Source organism: Phoenix dactylifera, chromosome 10, assembly GCF_009389715.1.
Source record: "Phoenix dactylifera cultivar Barhee BC4 chromosome 10, palm_55x_up_171113_PBpolish2nd_filt_p, whole genome shotgun sequence".
NCBI classification, from domain to species: domain Eukaryota; kingdom Viridiplantae; phylum Streptophyta; class Magnoliopsida; order Arecales; family Arecaceae; genus Phoenix; species Phoenix dactylifera.
The window spans coordinates 8,352,765-8,372,306 of NC_052401.1; the positions used below are offsets into that span (position 1 = coordinate 8,352,765).

Below are 19,542 nucleotides of genomic sequence, written 5' to 3' on the forward strand. Positions count from 1 at the left end.
AGTTATGATGTCAAACTAAAATCTATTATATAAACTAATTTTTTTAGTATTAAGATACTTGAATGCCTCCAAGCTAGCCTCTTTAATTTGATTGATAATATCGTCATGTTGGACTTTTGTGTATGCCCTTGCAGCTTCCCATACCATAATTTTTACCCAGTGTCCTGAAAACTTTGTTTGAAAGTTTTTGTGAAAGTGTCTCATGTATTTTCTATGTTCTGCTTGGAGGTATATATGTTGTATTGATTCAGTCCCTTTTGTCAATCTGATACAAGTACTAGAACTTCTGGAGTTTGAATTGATTCTTTAAGTGCCTCCAAAAACTAAGTTCGGTTATTACTATTTTCAGATTCTGCATTACCAAAAGCAACTGAAAACAAACCATTATTTCCATCAAGTGATGTAGCAATCATCATCACACCCCTAAACTTTTCCTTTAAGTGGCGGCCATATAAGCTTTTGAAAGCCCAACAACTAGCTAAAAAGCCTGTACTGCAAGCTCATAGACAAATAAAGAAGCAGTGGAAGTAATGTTTATCACCTACTATATCTAACTTTAGCTTTACTACACTACCCGGATTTCTTTTCAAAAGCCCTCATTGAAATCCTCCATTCTCTCAAAAGAATCTGCCTAATTACCATGAATCATGGACATGGCAAGCTTCTTTCCTCACCAAACTCTGTGGTATAGAAGCTCAAGATGATGGAATTGCAATAATCTCCTTCTTAGTTCAATAGGTGATAGGTCACCCTTTTTTCTTAGCTAACCAATCACCCTATCACATATCCAAAATTGTGTGGCCATCTTGTTACCACATTTGTTTATAAATGAGCACGTATGAGGTTCCTTCAATTTTTGACCTGCACATACATGCACATATAAATAGAACAATTTATTAATACATGCAATATTTTTTATTAGCACTGTAATGAAATACTAACATATTTTAACCATAATACCTGAAATGTATGACCATCACATAATAGTAACGCATGAAGCCTCCAATTACAAGCTTCATCTTTGCAACTCATTGTCATTCTACTTGGCTCACGTTTGAGAACTCTTACATCAAATTCATTCAATATAGCATACTGACTTAGCGCCACCTTGAACTATTTTCGACTTGTATATTTTTCCTCTACGGCCATGGTAGGATTCTTAACATCCATTTTATATGTCTCTTTCTTGTAGTCTATGATATTTTCATCATCATCATTATAATCACTATTATAAATACTGTGATAGCTACTCTCAAAACCATAAATTTCAATATTTGTTTCTTGCTCCTCTTGAAATAAAGTTACATCATTTATCCCACTATAGTCATTATTTTCAATTGTAGTTGCTAAGGTATGAATGCCTATTGTAGCTAGATGCTCGCTTTTATTGTGCCTTTGATTCTCTATTACTTTATCCACTCAAATCTCTTCTATTACAGTTGCAGTACTTCTTCATATTTCAATTTGATCCTAGCTGCCTAGTGTTGATTGAGAAAGTTATATAATATTAGCCTCTTTTGTGACAAATAAGAAGCACTCTTTCAAATTCTTATATTCCTCAAACAAACTCATCTATTTTCGATCTGTATCTAATATCATGTAAGACTTAGGTGTTAAATGTCTAATCACAGACCAAATCTTTATGGTCTCTTCAAGCTTCAAATTGAAGGTATGCACTACATCATCAAATAGGTCCTTGTAGCAATAGCAGTCAACATCAGCTAACCAACTTTTTTGTCTCCCAAAATAGTACTTCACTCTTGTTGAATTCTTAACCTTCTTAAAATATCCTCTAAATTTCACCTTTAATTTGAATAGTTGTTGCTCTATTGAAGAACCCTATACATGGAATAAATAAATATGTATGATATAAATTGTAAGAAAGAGTCCTTATCAACCAAACTATGCTAACAAAATAAAAGAAAAAAAGAGAATAGTACATAGCCATATTCTATTTCAACAATAAAAAATGGGTGACACTTTGTCCCTCTTACCACCAAATAAGGTATACGGGTATGCCGTTAGAACCAAAAAATAAAACTTCAATAGGTGCACAACGAGAAATATGAATGAAATAAAATCAGTTACAATAATCATTGTTGTTCTTCTAACGCTTGCAATGATGTATGCTTTTTTTGGTCCAGTTTAGTAGGAGAAAAATAGTAGACATCAACAAGTAAGGAGAGGGCAAGATGACATTAAAAGATTTTTCTTTAAGATAAGCACTGCTTGGAGTCTAAGCGATAGATTTTTGGACTAGCATCCGTGGCCAAGAAATAAATAGAGAGGAGATTCAAAATATGGATCCAGTCCACGATCAGATTTGGTAGAGGAGAGCTTTGGAAGCAAAGAGAATTTTTTTTTTATTGCCGAGTACTGCTGTTTTAGGGGATCAAGGCATTGCAGGGGAAAAAGGCAATCGGGATTGCGAAGTAGCCTGGATTGCGATCGCAATTGCAAAGGAGGATCCCGATCGTGAGCTGGATCCTGCTCGCGAGAAGGTGATCTTAATGGAAACTGGATCACAACCATCGTGGGGCAAAAAAATAATTTCAAAATTTTATTTTATTTTTATTAAAAATAAATATGATTTTTGTTAACGGTGTTAGAAGAACCGTTATATTAGGGACATTTGTGCAAAAACTTTATTTTATGAGAGTATAAATATAAATATAAATTTTAAGAGGGTATTTATGTAAATTTAAATTGTTGGAAGGTATGCATGAAAAAAAAAAAACTTTTTTTTTTTCGGTTAACGGATTCCCGAACCCCTTCAAAAACATGCTCCCTCCTCCCTCTTCATGTTCCTCTCCTCTCACTTTTCTCTCATTTGTCTTCCCTTCCATTGTTCTTTGGTTCAGAGCTTCTTGTTTGAGGGTTTCTCTAGTTTCTAAGCTTCTCTCCACCTTTTCACATTGCTTGATTCCACTTCTTGAACCCCACAATCACAATCACATGGATCTCCCTTCAAATATCTCCGCCGGCACCATGGCCCTCCTGCGGTTAACGGGGGAGAGGACCCGCGAATGCCAGCAAGACCGCAGGCGCCTCGAGCATGAGATGCACGATCTCGAGGGTCGTCTCGAGGAGGCGGAGAAACACTTGGAGGCAATCAAGGTTCTTGCTCTTTCTCTGAAGTCTCTTGGATTCTTTGTCTTCTAATATCTTTTCCTCCTATCTCTCTTTAGGGTTTTTGTTTTCCATGATCGTTTTTGGAATGATTCTGTGGTGATTGCAATAGGCTGAAACAAGAACGAGCGACAGGGAGTTATCCAAGTGCATAAAGGACAAGGAGGATATAGATTTGAAGTGCGCCAGGATGAAGAAGGATATGGAGAAAGCTCTCAGGGCGCAAGAAATCCAGAAATTATGGGGCACCAATGAGTCGTTGATGATCGGTAACAAAGATCCTGGAGGACAGGTATGAGATAAATGTTTCTTGGTTTGATTCTTCTTGATTGACTTCTAAACATCTTGAACATAGAAATGTGCCAGCTAGAGGAAAAGGTCAAGAAAATATTTTCTGTGTGTTACCATTCTTGTTGCCGGGAGTGCACATAGAATTCTTTGGTCATGTTTCTGAACTTTAGTGCTTTGTATATTTATTAACGTCTGTATACTGAGAAAAGACAATATCGTAAGTGGTACCCTTCTAGGAGGAAAAAGGCTTCTTGAATCTGATATTACACATAATTTCTATTTCAACTTGAAGAACTTTTCCATCTTTTAGGGATGATTACTTCTCATTCTTAATTTGCATAAAGTAAGGTAATGTTTATTCCTCTTACCCTTCTCTGTGAATGTGTTATGGTCTTTGCTTGTTTATTTCACTTCAGTTGTCAAGAAAATCATAACTTCTTGATCTTCTAGATCCTTTGTTTAGGCCTCCAGTAATATCTAAGCATTCAGAGGATTTCTATTCAAGTTTCGTCCATAATTCTTTTGTCTTGGTATGCCATTTTCAGATCTTGGTCTTCCATCTGGTATGCCCAGAGGATTCTCATAATATGTTTTGCTTAAAGTGATAAATTTTCAAAACAAATGCATTAGATTTATAATTCTTAACAGCTGTGTGAGATGGTTGTCTTTATCCCTGGAGACATTTGATGCTGAGTTTCTTCACTTGCTAACTGAATGTCAGTATGCAGTCTGTTATTCTACAATAATATTGTATTCAAATTTGAATATTATATGAACAATCCTTCAAGATGACAAATTTAGCAAGCAGTCTCTTAAGGGTCTAGTCATGATTTTGTTATTTGACATCAATATGATCTTAAGGAAGTTTTGAATACAATATGATTTTGTTATTTTCTACGTACCATACCCCTAAGGCCCACCAGAATTTGGTGATAATAATTACAGTTGACAGGCTAACAATGGTCAAAGTTCAGTGGTAATTTAGCATTATATCATAACGTACCGCAGGTGGTGATCTAACTCCAAAAGTTCTGCCGAGCCCTAGCTAGGAAGATAACATGGCATTGACATCATGAAAGTTGGGAAATAAGGTTATATTAACCAAAATTTTCTACATATGGTTCTGCACCTACTATGGATTCCCTTCTTAATCTCACTCCTGCACCTGCTTCCTGTAATATATTCTAAGTGTCCTCTTCCCTGTTCCTGCAACCAAACTTAATATTGATTCAGGTGACTAAGTATAGGATGGGTTGCATGCATGAATTGCAATTGCCTACTAAGGGGTTGAAAGATAAAAGTTTGTTGACAAAAGCAGTCATTTTATCTCACAGATGACAGTTCAAGAAATTCTTAAGGCAAACTTGCATGGCTTGTGTTGATAGAGTAATTAGCAAAAAATTGGTTCCAGAAATTACAATGAAGAATGGCGATAAGTTACATGGGATAAGCTTGTCATCAATTCCATAGTAGTAATGACTAAGGAACAAGCTCAGCATGTTGCTCCTAATAAACTTTAAATAGCATCTAATTTTATAATCACTTGTAGCTGGTTGTGAGATCGATCTCACCATCAAATGATACAGAACTTGTCCGAATAAAAGAAAATGGCCTTCTTATGTCCATTCCATTAAACTGCAAGATATAGCAACATTTTTAACATGTTAATTCTCGGTACCATAATACATGCATCAGTATATTACTTGTTAGGTAGCTTGATCTGAACTTTAGATTCTTGACCTGATTTATCATTATGTATGACATGATAATTACGGACCATGTCTCTTTCTATACCTATTCTCTTAATTGGTTCAATGTCTAGGCATTCAACTTTTTTGAGTATTCTAAATCTTCTTTACTGTAAATGTTACATTGTATATTCATTAAAAAAAAAGAAGAAATCTTTATTTCAAGGAACCAATTTGCTAGAATATGTGTAGTATCATCTTCCGAGCCAATTTGCATGAGTTACTGACTGAATAACTGGTTACTAGTATATGCTCCCAGGTTACTCCTACGTGCCACCGACATGGCGGCCGTCGAGTCAAGAGCTGGCATGCCCCTGGCTGGCCCCTGCCAAGGTTCGAAAGGATCCATGCAAGGGCAAGAAGACTCTTGCGCCGCCGCCGCCGCCGCCGCCGCCACCGCCGCCGCAGCTTCGGCCACCAGTCATAACCTACACCGAGTCGCCCAAGGTCATCCACACCAGCCCCTGCGACTTTAAGGAGCTGGTGCAACGCCTCACTGGTGCCCCCCCCTCCTCCTCGTCCTCCTCCTCCTCTTCTGCCAATGCTGCTGCTTCCCGGTCGCCTTCTAATGCTAATACCGTTGGAGCAGCAGGGCCCTCCGCTGACGAGGGGCCGAGAAAGGGCGGAGAGGATGTAATCGATCAACTAGGAATTGATGATGGCGTGTCTGACTTCTTGTCCATGGACCTGAATTTTGACTCATTCCTTGAGGATCATGCCTTCTGGGCAAATTTGGAAGATATAATATGAGGGTAGAATCAAGCTTAGAAAAGGTGCTGTCCAACTGAAATGGGAATTGAATCATTATGGCAGATTTAATGACTGCCATTCTCGCCTCTCTGAGATAATTTCTCCTGAAGTGGTGTCACTGGTATTCTGCTTTGGCGTCTCGGTGTGTCGTTATGAAATCTTGGTTCTGCAGCTCTTCAAATGATGCAAAAATTTTGTCAGTGTTTCTTGTAAAATGTTGACTGTTCATTGGGTTCGGTTCTATTACGATATGTACAGAAGCACGAGGAAGAATTTAGAAATTGAAAACATGATTCCTATTGATTCTTCTACCTTCTCATATCCACAGTAATTTTGATCAAATAAAAAGTGAACATAATATTTTCTTACTATCAGTTTTCTCATCTTAGCTACAATTAAAATGGATGCATCTTTGTTTACTCTGTGCTTTGTCCTGGATGGGCTGATAATTCTATATTTACTATAGCTCCCATGTACGTAGATCTTAGAAATGTCCATTGAATCCCGACGTCAGCCCTTTAACAGCATATAACTGCCTGCAATGAAAATTTAGATCTATATCGTACATGGAACTGAGATACAGGGTCTAAGTTTGAAGGTTTATTTAATTCTTAATACAAGGTTGGTATAGGACCCAAATTACCGTAGCTTGGCTATCATGGTTGGCCAGCCAGTTTGCCAACTTTCTGCTATTGCTGCTACTCTTGTATTTTTAGAATATGCATGACTTCGACAAGGCCTGTGGCATGGACAATGTCCCTGCTATCCAAAGAATCACCTCACCTCACCTCAAATACCCTTTATTATGATAAGGGTATAATTTATTAAACATCACTCTTAGGTTATGTTCTAAGGTTTCATGGAAAATTATTTATATTTAGTACAAAAGCGTATTTGATGGTTGATTCAGACATTAGATCAACAATGAAGGCGAATATAATTTAAGTCTGATCCCAAATCAATTCATGTTGGATTTAGGATTTAATTCAAATCCTTTTCCTGCTTTCATATAACATGACCTTTGGATTGTGCACCAGGGTTCTATGATAAACTATTATTTATTTTATAGTTTTCACCTGGATATTGAGTCGGCACCAAGTCCAACACAATTTGTGTCGGTCTTAAGTTTTAATTCAGGTCAGATCACGGCAAATTTAGGATTTCGAGTGTCATTTCAATTTTTAATGTCATGGCCCTTGAATTGTGAACCAGTTCCTTGTGACAAATTAATGTGTATATTAGATTTAAATATTAGGTTAAGATTTAAACAGATCATAATTCACATGTATCTTCCAAACTTGGTTCATGTAAGAGTAAGAACTCAAATTAAATTGATTTTCCAAATTTTGTAGGGCACGCCCTTAGAATTGTGCACCAAGGTTAAAGACACATACATATGCATGTACATATATATAATTTCAGTTAATATTGAGTCAATCTAATAGTCATCTTAGACTCAACTACAATTCATATCCAATTCACGTCTGATGATGTTGGATTCATGTGAAATCGATGACCCTTGGATTATACACTAGGGTTCTATGAATTAAAATATGCATTATCTATGGTTAAATTGAATGTGAGTTAACATTAAATCTATCATAGTTTATACTAAATTTCATCTGGATTTTTTTTTATTCATGTCAGATCTAAGACAGGGTCCTCTGAATTATGCATTAGAGTCTGTTATGGATTATTTAAAAGTCCATATCTAATGAAGGACTTGAATCAAATTATATCCTCACAAATTATTTATACATTCTTTATGTTTGAAATAGATTATTAGGTGGTTTACATTCAACCATCCCCTATCTTGATTATTAAGTGCCACGTGTACATGGATCCCGTTGCCGTTCCGGGCCGCGGTACTCCTTTCCCGCCCGTCTCTCAGTATAAAGCCCCTGTCCTCCCACCCCCTCCTACATCCCCTCTCCTTTCCCTTCTTTGGTAGAGAGCTTCTTGTTCCAGGGTTTCGGACTCCCTTCCCCGATCTCTCTTCTTGTTTCCTTCTCCCAACCCGAAATCCCTTCTTGGGGTTCAGAAGATCGCCATTTTCTTCGTCACTGGCTTAGAGTAGGATCGATTCTTAGAGGTGTTCTCATGGCTTCCTGCCCTCATAGTATGGATGAATCCGCCGATTGCTTCTGCCCGGCGACCATGTTGCTGAGGCTTCAGAGCTGTCTGACCGCTCGAAAGCACCTCCAAGAACGCATCTCTTCCCTCGAATACAACCTTAACCACAAGAAAAGTCTCCTAGAGAAACACAAGGTTCCCTTATAATTATTTCCTTTTTCTATTCGATATGATGTCCTTTTCTGATCCCTAGGGTTTTCTTTCTATCATAGCTCTGATTCCGTTGTAATTGTTATAGTTTGATGCTAGAACATATGACGACGCGCTGAAGAAGTGCATCGAGGACAGGGCGGCGCTGGAAGCAAAGTGCGCCAGTTTGGAGAATGAATTGATGATATTGACGATGCCCTGGGAAGAGTTGGCAAAGGTATGAGATAGAGAGCTTCTTGATTCGATTTGAATTGATTACCCTCTGAATATCGTCGGATTTGAATCGTTCTTGATTGAATGTTACATGTTTCAATATTCTTCATTGCATTCTTGGGTCTTGATTCTTGATCGCTGGCTTGTTTCTTGAGAAAAAGGAAGAAAAAAAGGATTGTTGACTTATTCTGGCTGTTGAGACTAATGAATTTAGTAGAGTTAAGCTGTGCGACAACACCATCTTGGATGTCCTGATCTTACAGTTTATCACATAAGTTTTCAAACGTGGATTCTTGAGCGATCCATTTATCCTTTGATTAGACAGTAAATGCTTCACCAATTGTTGTTTTTGATGAAGTTCATATGTTGATACAAGATTATAAGATTCTGCTTATTCGAAAAAGAAATAAAAAGATTATAAGATTACGTCTGTTCTGGACTGAAGAGAGAATGAGTGCTCAGCATTTGAAGAAGTTCATCAAGGAGGAAGTAACCACATCAGAGTGCTGACAATTTTTCTTGACTGTTGAAATGCTCAGACTGGGGAAGATCAAGAAAAAAGTTAAAGCAATGCTTAAATTGTTGATATCTTGAATTTTGAGTGAAATCATTTCACGACACCAGTTTGGATGTCCTGATGCCAGTTTTAATATCTCAGCTCTTCAAACTTGTATGCTGGATGTGGATCAAGTTCATGTACCAAAACATGATCATAGGTTGTTGTCTATCCGATATGGAACACAGAATTATCGGGTTGTGATTGTCTGCATAGTCTTGGAGTGAGTTAAATTATGCAACAACACCAGCTTAAACATCTTGATGCCACTGTTGATATCTTAACTCTCCCATTTTTTCAGATGATATTTCTGTATGATACAAGATTTTTTTGAGATGTTCTTTAAATAGTTCATGGAACTTAACTTATGGCAGTCCTGGTTCTGTCCTAATTGCTGTAGACTGAAGAAAGCACATTTGCCAATGAATCAAAGAGATTGAGGCATGTCAAGCTGGAGAAGAAACTGGGGCAGGTTGGAGATTAACTTTCTCAATTTAGTTCTTATTTATTGGAATATGATATAACAGTGTGTTTGTATTTTATATCTTGATCATAGAAATGCTCAAATTGAGAAGAAAGGACAAGCAGATGAAAGTATTAATTGCATTGTCAACATGTTAATGCCCTTATTTTTGACATGATGGTGACTGAAATTCTTGGATTATGATGGTTTAATTATTAAGAGTTTTAGGTAAAATCGTGCAAAAGCACAAGCTTGCATGTGTTGATGTTGCTTTTGATATCTTGGATGTTCAAACTTGTATGCTGATTATGTTTCTCCATAGAACCATTTGATATTTGGCTAGGCTGTGGATGCTCCTCTAGTTTATCTATATGATGTCCATGAATCAATACAAGATTATAGCACTTTCTCTATCTAATTCAAATTTAGAATTCTTGGATTTCAATTGCTAAGAGAGTTGATTTTTTATTCCTTTTTTTTTTGTTATTAATGCTCTGAGAGTAGAATTTAATTTTGCAACAACATCAGTTTGGATATCCTGATGCCACTGTGATGTTTCAGCTTGAATGCCAATGGCTTTATGTTCACATTCTCAAGGGATATTTTCAGTTAGAACCATTTTTTATTAGATTGGGCAGTTGGTGTTCCAACTTTTTTCAGATATCCTTATGTGTTAATACAATATTATAAATTGTTCTCTGTCCAATTGCTGAAACTCTTTGATGGTAGCTCTAATTCCGTTGTAATTTTTATAGACTGATGTGAGCATGAGCACTGAGCAGTTGAAGAACTCCAACAAGGAGAAGGAGATGATAGCATCCGCGGGCATCCAGCTGGATAATTTGATGGAAAATGTATGGGATAAATTTTTTTTGACTTAGTTCTTTACTAAAATTTGGCAACAATTTGATTGAGTTTTATCATCTTGATTATAGAAATTCTTGGATTAAAGCTTAAAGACAAGAAAACGGTGAAAACAGCAATCCTTAATTTGAGAAGAAAATACAAGAACGAAAAGGGCATAGTAGTCGGGCATTGTTTTGTTAATATATTATTTCCATTCTTCTTTGACTTGAGGGTGACAGTATGCACATTGAGCAACATTTTGCAACACCCCAGCTTGGATCTACTGATGCCACTTTTGGTAACAAACTTGCTTGATCATTTTCATTTTATAGGAACATTTATTATCTGTCTAGGCAGAAGGTACTCCATCAAACTTTTTAGATGATTTTCATGTATAATACAAGATTATTAGATGTTCTGTATGTAGGATAGGGAAGGTGATGATAGACTTCAAAAAAGATTCTCTTTTATGCAACACTGTATTTCTATAAGAACATAGAACATGACTTTGAAACATAGGTCTCTACCCGACTCACATGTTTTCCTTGTCGATTAGGTGTTACCATCCTTCTCATTTCCTTCAAAGTGAGGGGCTTTTCCTTAGTAGAGATAGCCTGTCATTCCCTGTTTGGAGCCACCAGGCTCCAACACCACAAACATACATTGAGAGAGTTGACCTTCATTAAGGCTTATATTTTCCTTATTTTGTATGTATAGTTGTTTATGATATTACTAGATGATGCCAATCAGCACGTCTGTTACCATATTTGTCTTGTATCTGTGAACTATATGTGGTATTTTATTTATATCAGTGAACTAAGCCAATCATTGGCCTTTAGATACTTTGTCTAGTTGTCCTTTGATGGTGTTCAGTGGTTCATTCAAACTTGGACATGTTATGTCCTTACGCTATATTTGAGTCTTGGTTTTGTGATCTTGTATGTCTAGAGGATTCTCATTCTATACTGATGCTCAAATGATAAATTTTCAGAACCAAGAAACCTGATTTTTCATTGCTGATAACTTTTTCGACTTTTTGTACTTATCCTTGGAAAATTATTAGTTGAGCACTACAGCTATAGAATGTAATAATATAGTTAGAGGATTTCTGAGTTTTCTTCAGATATTGACCATAGTTGTGTATGGCTTCCTTTATCCTACAATGGAATATGACTTAAATTTAACCCTAACATGCACTAGTCTACCGGTTCCGTATCAAGTGACTTAAGTTTAATCCTGAAAATGCATTGAACATGGATGGTCCTTAATAGCCTGAGTCTGAAAAGGATCTAGACTGATTCTAAAAATGTTCTTCTCTATTGTATTTCTGTTGCTTGTATGTTTGAAGCAAATTTACAGCTTCTAGAGAAAGTTGTACTGAAGGTTGAGTTCTTGTAAATTCTCCACTTGTATGCTTTTGAAAGTTAGCTCCTCTTTGTCGTGGATTTGAAACTGGTCCCAAATGTAATATCGTTCTGCATGATTTAAAGGAGATGACTTTGTTTCTTTCTCGTAGTTCTTAGAGAAGATATAAGATGCAGTGTTTCTTCATTTCCATATAAATTTTTTCCTTTGGATATGCTATCTTGATTCTGTTTTTGATTTAGTTGTGGTTTTGACACCAAGGAATGGAACTTTAGCAATTTGCTCATGTTTTTCAATATCTCTCCTTTTCCCCCTTCTACTATGACTTGCATTTCTTAGAACTTGTATGTTTTGCTGGAGATTTGTACATTATCCAGACAAGAAAATTGCCTGCTGAGTTTGCATCCTTGGAACATGATTTAGAAAGTGTGATTATCAATTTCAAAAGTGCTGGAGAAGAAGTATGATGATGGGAATGCTTGTATCCTTTTGATGAATATAGACATTGGTCTACCGGTTCCCATATCAAGTGACTTGAATTTAATCCTGAAAATGCATTGATTATGGTCCTTAATGGCCTGGAAAAGAAAAAGACCTAGGCTGGTACTGAAAAAATTTCCTGTGTTTTATTTCTGTTGCTAGTATATTTGAAGCAAATTGACAGGTTCTAGATAAAGTTGTACTGAACGATTCGTTTCTTATAAATTGTCCACTTCTATGCATTTGAAAGTTACCTCCACTTTGTCCTGGATTTGAAAGGGGTCACAAAAATACTGCCATTATGAATGATTTAAAGGATATATTTTGTTTGTTTCCCCTAGATCTTAGAGAAGTTATAAGATATAGTGTTTGACCATTTTCATTGAATATTTTCCTTGGATATATGATCATAATTCTGTTAATTTAGTTGTAGTTCTTACATCAGAGAATGGAACTTTAGTAGTATTTGCTCATGTTCTTCAACATCTCTCCTTTTTGCCCCCTTCCTACTAGCATTTCTTAAAAATTGTTTGTTTTGCTGGAAATTTGTGCATTATCCAGACAAGAAAATTGGCTGTTGATTTTGCATCCTTCAAAAATAGAGTTAGAAAGCATGGTTATCAGTCAGAAGAGCTGAAGAAGAGGTATGTAGATAGAATAACTTTCTTTTTGTATTGTCTCAATGAATATTGACTTGTATGCTTATTTTGTTAAATGTCACTTCACTCCTTTGGGAAAAAAGAGCTATGCTGAGGTTCTTAAGTCAAGAAGGATTACTTGAGGGATCTGTGGGCAAGCTCTCTGCAACTGATTTAAAATAAGAAAAATTTTATACTTAACAGCTTTGCTATTTGATTAAGAATTTTAGATCACTTTCTTCATGCATCTGTGGGTACCTATCATAATTATAGATGGAGTGATTGGATCTTATTGTTTTAGTTGCTAGGCACCTGGAAATAGCTAATGTCAGTTGTTGTAATGATTATCAAATGCATAGTAATGATTCCAATTTCTATTTGACATTACATCTCTGTGCCTCCAATTGAGCAACCACCTTTTAATATTGTCACATTATATTTGTTCCTCATCTGGCATGCACTTGTCTATGAGTGTCAAATCCAGTGATCACAGCTTGACTCCTGTAAGCACTTCAACATTATAAAATACAAGTGAAAATTGAAATTCCTTTTTGAGGAATGTTTTTTCATCTACCAACATCTATCCTTTATACTTATTGGCCATTCATAATCATTGAGTATCTTTTACCTTTTATTCTCACCTCAAACTATTGCTTGTCACTCGTACTAATACTATGGCCATTTTACTAGTCATCTTGGAATCATAATTTAGTAGGTATCACCTGATTTCCATCCCCATGTTACTGTGGATGACTAATGAGTTGATTTATGCCATAAATATTTTTATCATTAATGTTATTCAACTAATACGAAGAAACAACAAGAGGTGTTGCTGACGCTCTGTTCTTGTAACATACTTTGCTTGATCTGCTGATTGACGTTTTTAAGTTTTCTTGTCAGTTCTAATTCCTTGTAGCTGGTCTGAGGGAGACAACATCAAGCATAAAGAAATCAAAAGAGCTGAAAGTTGACTAATTTCAGTGGGCAGCAGCTTGAGTAACATGGTGTTCTGTGAGAGGTGTAACATTCTGTCATTATGAAATCTGGGTTATGTAGCTTTTCAATTGATACACAGTGGTGTCACCAATTCTTGTAAAATGTTTGTTCTTGCTCTTGGTTGTGTCCTGCTGGTTTTTGTTGTTGTACAAAGCATTGGAAAGAACTTAGATGACAAACTGAGTTTTGATTCTTTGATTTTGGGCATGTACTAAATCTCCAGCTAACCAAAATATCTGTGCTAAACTTGCAAATTCTCATTAACTGGTTGTTTCATTGGACTAGCCATTTCAATTCATTAAGGCCTACTAGCAGGGCTTCATGGCAAAATTTTAGGGGACGTTTGGATGCTCAAACAACCTGACCTTGGAATAAGTCAAATATGGTTTGTATGTAGGAGAAGCAAACTGTGAGGGAAGAAAAGTCTAACTGATCTTAGAAATTTGGATTGATAAAATGCCAAAATAATGGGTAGATCATAAATCATATTCTATAATGGAACTTGGTATCCTGATGTTTTGCAAATACAAGAGCATGATGCTTCTTGGATCTAAATGAAATTCTTCTTGTAAGTTACTGCTAATCCTTGAAACTTTCGACTATAGTTGGTAGTTATCCACTGATAGCTTAATTGGGAATCCAAACAGGATCTAGAGGCCTATGGATGTTGGAAGTTCTTATTTCTAGTGGATCATCATATGGTCTGGATTTGATGCCCACCAAAATTGAAATTGCCAGATTGACCGACCAATGGCTGAGCAACACGTCGTGCATGCAATCAACGCTTGGATGGACCTCCAAGTGAATAGTGTGGATGATTATAGCCCAACATGATCTCAGGGTAGCAAATAAGGAAGGATGAAAAAAGCTGCTTGAGGATCTTGCGGCCAGATTGTAACACACTATTACCTTCCTCTCTATATGAACCAGGCCAGGGGGCCTCGACATCGGATCTTTCATGTTGCTCAAAGCTTGTAGCTCATATATTTTAGCTCTCATTTCTTTTATAAACTTTATTTTGCAAAATGTCCACCTGACATAGGCATCGGAGGGTTTCCCTCTAGATTAGTTCTGATAACTTTTGATTATCTTTCTACTAGTAGGTCGGATCCCAAACTGCGTAAGCCAACCTTACCTGGCCGACCAATCACCATCAACAGCTCCAACTCTGTTTTGGATAGCAACAAATTAGCGTTACCTGTGGGAATAAGAGGAAAGAAGATATGAAACCAGGAAATTCAGAAGGAACAACCACCAATCCATCACCAACCAGGCATGGTTGTCTAATGGCTCCTAACACAACCCCTAGAGATCTTAGCCCCCTCAACTAATCTTTGGGACTATTAAGACTATGCAAATCTATTTGCTCGTGCAACAAATGCAGGCCTTGATGATGATGGTGTGAGTTTGAGGGGACAACTGCCCAAGCTCCCACTCTCAGCTGAGCTCCAACCTAAACAACTCTTTGTTATGCTGGCCAAAAAGGCTCTTTAGGAGGGAGGCCGACCTCAATCATAAAATTGAGGAAATGAACAACAAAATTGAGGCATTAAGGAGAAAGAATGTCAAAACCGAGGACAACCAAGGCCCCCTTCTCTGGGGAGATTGTGGAGGAACTCTTGTTGAGGAAGTTCAAGATGCCCTAGTTCGAGATCAATGATGATACCTCAGACTTGATGGACCATCATGAGAGCTTTAAGGCTCTCATGACGCTGCAAGGAGCAATCAATGCAGTCATGTGTCAAGCTTTCCCAGCCACTCTCAGAAAAATTGTTGGGCTTTGGTACTTCAGTTTCCGACCTGAGTTTATCCATTCCTTCGACCGGCTTAGCTACTAGTTCGTTGCCCATTCATTAGCAATCAAAGATAGAATAAGACCTAGACAAACTTTTTTGTCATGAAGCAGAAGGATGATGAATCCCTCAAAGACTACATCTATTGCATCAATGTCGAGGCATTGGAGGTCTTTGACTTGGACAAAATAGTCATAGTGACTGTGGTGAAGAGAGGGCCGAAGCCCTCACACCTCTTCTTCTCATAGGAGAAAAATCCTCCCAAGGATTTGGCTAAGCTACTGGCTTAGGCAGACAAATGCATAAATGTCGAAGAAATAATAGCTGCTCGGAGGGAAGCAACAGGAGGTTGAGGCGGCAAAAAGCGTAAGGGTCAGGAAGAAAGGGACGAAGCGAGGAGGAAGCAAAGACATGAGGAAAAGAGGCCCAAATGGTTGAGGAGTCCACCTCGAAGATTTGAGAGGTACACTTCTCTCAATGCATTAAGAGTTTAGATCTTGATGGAGATTAGAGACCAAGGTTGCCTGCATTGGTCTAGAAAGATGAAGGCTTCCACCCATAGGCGGGACATCAATAGGTATTGCTGATTATACGGGGACCATGGGCGCAACATTGAGGAGTGCTTGCAATTGAATGATGAGATAAAACCCCTCATCTGGTGAGGGCACCTTAGTCTATTTGTGGACAACCAACAAGGATAAGAAAACATTGGTAGGATGGAAGACCTTTGAAACCAGGGAGGGAAGTAATCAACACTATCTCCAGTGGACTAGTAGCTGAAGGATCTAGTTGAAGGACTTATGCCTGGGTAGGCTAAGTTGGAGAGATGGACCCTAAAAGGCCGAGGACAGGGAAGACATTATTGTTTTCAGATGCTATATTGCCCAGATAGCAACCCAAGAGAGGGTGAATTGGGTTATAAAATTTTACATCTAATGTGAAATTGAATTTTAAAGTATGTGAGTAAAGTAAAAATGCAAGAGTATGAAGCAGAAATATAAGCAGCAAAAAGTAAGCAAGACACAAAATTTATAGTGGTTTGGTGCCAAATTCAGCACCTACGTCCACTCTATCGGATTAACCCCGCACGCATTGCGACGATCGCAACAGAAAGACACGCGTGGGGTCGTTCATCTCATGAACGTTCTAGGGAACGTAGATTTCAAAAATTTTCTAGAGTTCTTTAACTCAGATTTATAAAATCTAAAGGAAAGATTAAAATTAAAAGACTAGATTAATTTCAGATCTACTACAATTTCTAATTGTATAGAATTTATAAAGATCTAATCTTTACCTTTGAGCGGGTGCACAAGAGTTCGGCCTCTACAGGTATCCACACGAGGTACAAATCGCTCCAAAATCTCACCGGGGTGCTTGCTCCCTTGCAGAGATCACCTTTAATGGTTGATTTCCTCTCTTTAATCAACTCATTGATTACTTTGAGAGGAAGAAGAACGAAGACAACGAACGTCGAAGAGGAGGAAGAAGAGGATGGCGGCGGCTCTTCTTCTTCTTCTTTTGCTCATGCCAAGGAGGCAGAAGGGAGAGAGGGTGGAGGCAGTAGGAAGCTTCAATTACCCTTATGCTTCATGCGAGGGCCTTTTAAATAGGCATCTCATGCCCATACAAACAAGGAATAATTTCAGAGATCAATCACTCCTTGATTCATCCCTCCAAAATCTGCAACACCCCTTACTTAATTCTATTACATCCCTTACTTAAAAGAGATTAGAGAGAATCCAAGGGCACTCCTCATGCCATGCGGCAATCCGCGTGAAAGGGGAAGGAGGGCTATCAGCCCTCCATGTGGCGTGGACCAAATAAGTAAGAAGGGGCGGACGCCCCTCCTTTCTTCATGCGTGTGAGAAGGAGGAGGGGCGGACGCCCCTCCTTCTTTCCTTCTTTGCTTCACACGCATGAAGGAAGGGTTCTCTCCCTTCCTTCCATGCATGGGTCTCCTAATCAAATTAGGATTTACATAGTCCCACCTAACCAATTGAATTCTAATCCAATTAGAATCCAATGTGTCCTCCAAATTGATTTATATGATTCCTAATCTAATTAGGACTTGAATTAGACTTCATGAATCAAGTTCCTTATCTAATAAGGAGTTCTAATTAATTAGGCCTTTCCATCCTTATCTAATAAGATTAAGTCTAATTTAATTAGATCCAATTAAATCAATTAAATTATAATCCAATTGCAATTCCTTCTACTTTAACTCACTAACTCTTAGCGGGTTAAACCAATTGTCAATTAAATTGATAATCAATTTTAATTTCGATTCCAAATCGTAATCCAACCTTCGGAACGATCAAAATCTCTAATGTGTGTGACTACGTAGGTTATATTCTGACTGGTAGTGAGATATATTATGATCTCTATCATAATATCATCGAAACTCCTTTCAATGGGTTGAAATGATTTCAACTCTACTTTTAGGGTTCACTTATCACCAAGTGAATGCCTTCGAGTCTCACAATCCACTAGTGACACCTAGCAGCATATAGTGACAACCCAGCAGAACGGAAGGGATGAACCTCTAGGTGTAGTTAGCGTATGATACAGTACCTCTATCATGGATTCCGACATGACGGAGGTTATAGATAACTCGTCAAACCCCATCGTCTGTTTTATGTCAGATTTATTTGACTCAAGTTCGAGATTGGAAACTCTTTTTCCATAATTGTCCTGGCCAAGGTCTTTCGAACTTAGTCTCATAAATCACATAGGATCACTCCTAATCTATCAAGGTCGATAGATCCCATTTAGATGCAACTCTAATCCGACAGTAAAACTACTGTAGCCAATCTGTACCACAAAGATCCTTAGGGTCCATGTTTATGTGCTCGTCAAACTACAATAACCTCACCGTGATTAACTGAGGCATCGCAGGTCTAAGTACTAGTCATACAACTGCAGCATCAAGTAAGTCACTGATAAGTAGATAGACATCCAAGTGACTTTTTGTTTTGGTCACGCTCAGACCCTTATTCTCTAACAAGCACCTGCATAATCACCCCAGTATTGCCACACTATGGACTTAAGATTCGTCCATCAAGAAAAGTGATCTGTGCATTAATCTTATCGGATCGATCACCGTCCTTCATGATGATCCTTCGATCAGGAGCAGTTCAGGAATTACTTAATAACACATGTTTTAAATTCTCAACTCTTGAGAATATGTATTATTATCTCATTAATTTCTAGGACGATTTATGGACACATAATAACATGAATGAAAAGAAGACCAAATTTTATTGATGAATAAAATGATCAAGGACAATTGTTATGTCCTAGAATTAATACAATGCGTCTGCCATATTGGCTTGTAGGGCATATTTCTAACACACTCTCCAAGAGATCCTTCTTTAAAATTTTACTATAATCTTTCTAAAGATTATAGCCTGATTGTTTTAGCCAAGCTCACAATCAATCTAGCTGATTTTCTTAGGTAATCAACCACTACCTCTCCTTAGCTTTTCCTAGGCTTGATAAGTATTTCAATAGAACCCTCAAGTTTCAACCTCTGAAACTTGTTAAAATCAACAAAAAAGGATAATATAAGAAATTGGCTCTCTTAAGACTAGAAGACTGGTCGTTGGAGTTTTTGAGGAAGAACTAGATAATTTTGATATGAGCTTGAAAGCTTTGCAATCAATTCTCTAGTTGTGGTGGATGTGATCTTTTAATGCTTACACTAAATGCATTGATTTTTTCTTATTTCCATCTTTCTTTTCTTTGCTTATTCTTCTTCTTTTCTCTTTTGTTGTTCTTGTTGTCTACCTTAGGTCTTCTCGTGCATTTACAACTTTAAAATATAGTTGGAAGATAGTTCTAGCCATTAGACAGGGTAAAAGAGATATTAGGAGTAAAAACGACGGTTCTAATTTTTCAGAAAAAATTAGCCGTTACTGTTATCAGATGCAAACGTATTGACTCGATTTCTTTAAGGGTCGACTCAAGAAAGCTCTTATTTTTGCTGCATTCT

General features: G+C 37.3%; 2 protein-coding genes across 5 annotated transcripts; both read left to right on the top strand.

Moving 5' to 3' along the window:
- Positions 1–2,955: 2,955 nt before the first annotated feature.
- On the top strand, positions 2,956–5,918 carry LOC120112240 (formin-like protein 2). Its single transcript, XM_039131107.1, has 3 exons — positions 2,956–3,153; positions 3,242–3,421; positions 5,415–5,918. Exons 1-3 carry the CDS (start codon positions 2,956–2,958, stop codon positions 5,916–5,918), a joined length of 882 nt encoding a protein of 293 aa, XP_038987035.1.
- A 1,905-nt stretch (positions 5,919–7,823) lies between these two features.
- Positions 7,824–13,959, top strand: LOC103700031. 4 transcript variants are annotated; one of them, XM_039130972.1, is made up of 6 exons: positions 7,824–8,186; positions 8,290–8,418; positions 9,371–9,442; positions 10,189–10,287; positions 12,686–12,768; positions 13,663–13,958. In XM_039130972.1, the coding sequence occupies exons 1-6, from the start codon at positions 8,019–8,021 to the stop codon at positions 13,676–13,678; spliced, it is 567 nt and encodes a 188-aa protein (XP_038986900.1). In that variant the 5' UTR covers positions 7,824–8,018; the 3' UTR covers positions 13,679–13,958. The 4 variants fall into 4 exon arrangements, with proteins under 4 accessions (XP_038986900.1, XP_038986903.1, XP_038986901.1 ...); XM_039130975.1 differs by lacking the exon at positions 12,686–12,768 and having other exon boundaries at positions 13,663–13,959; XM_039130973.1 differs by lacking the exon at positions 9,371–9,442.
- Positions 13,960–19,542: the final 5,583 nt, after the last annotated feature.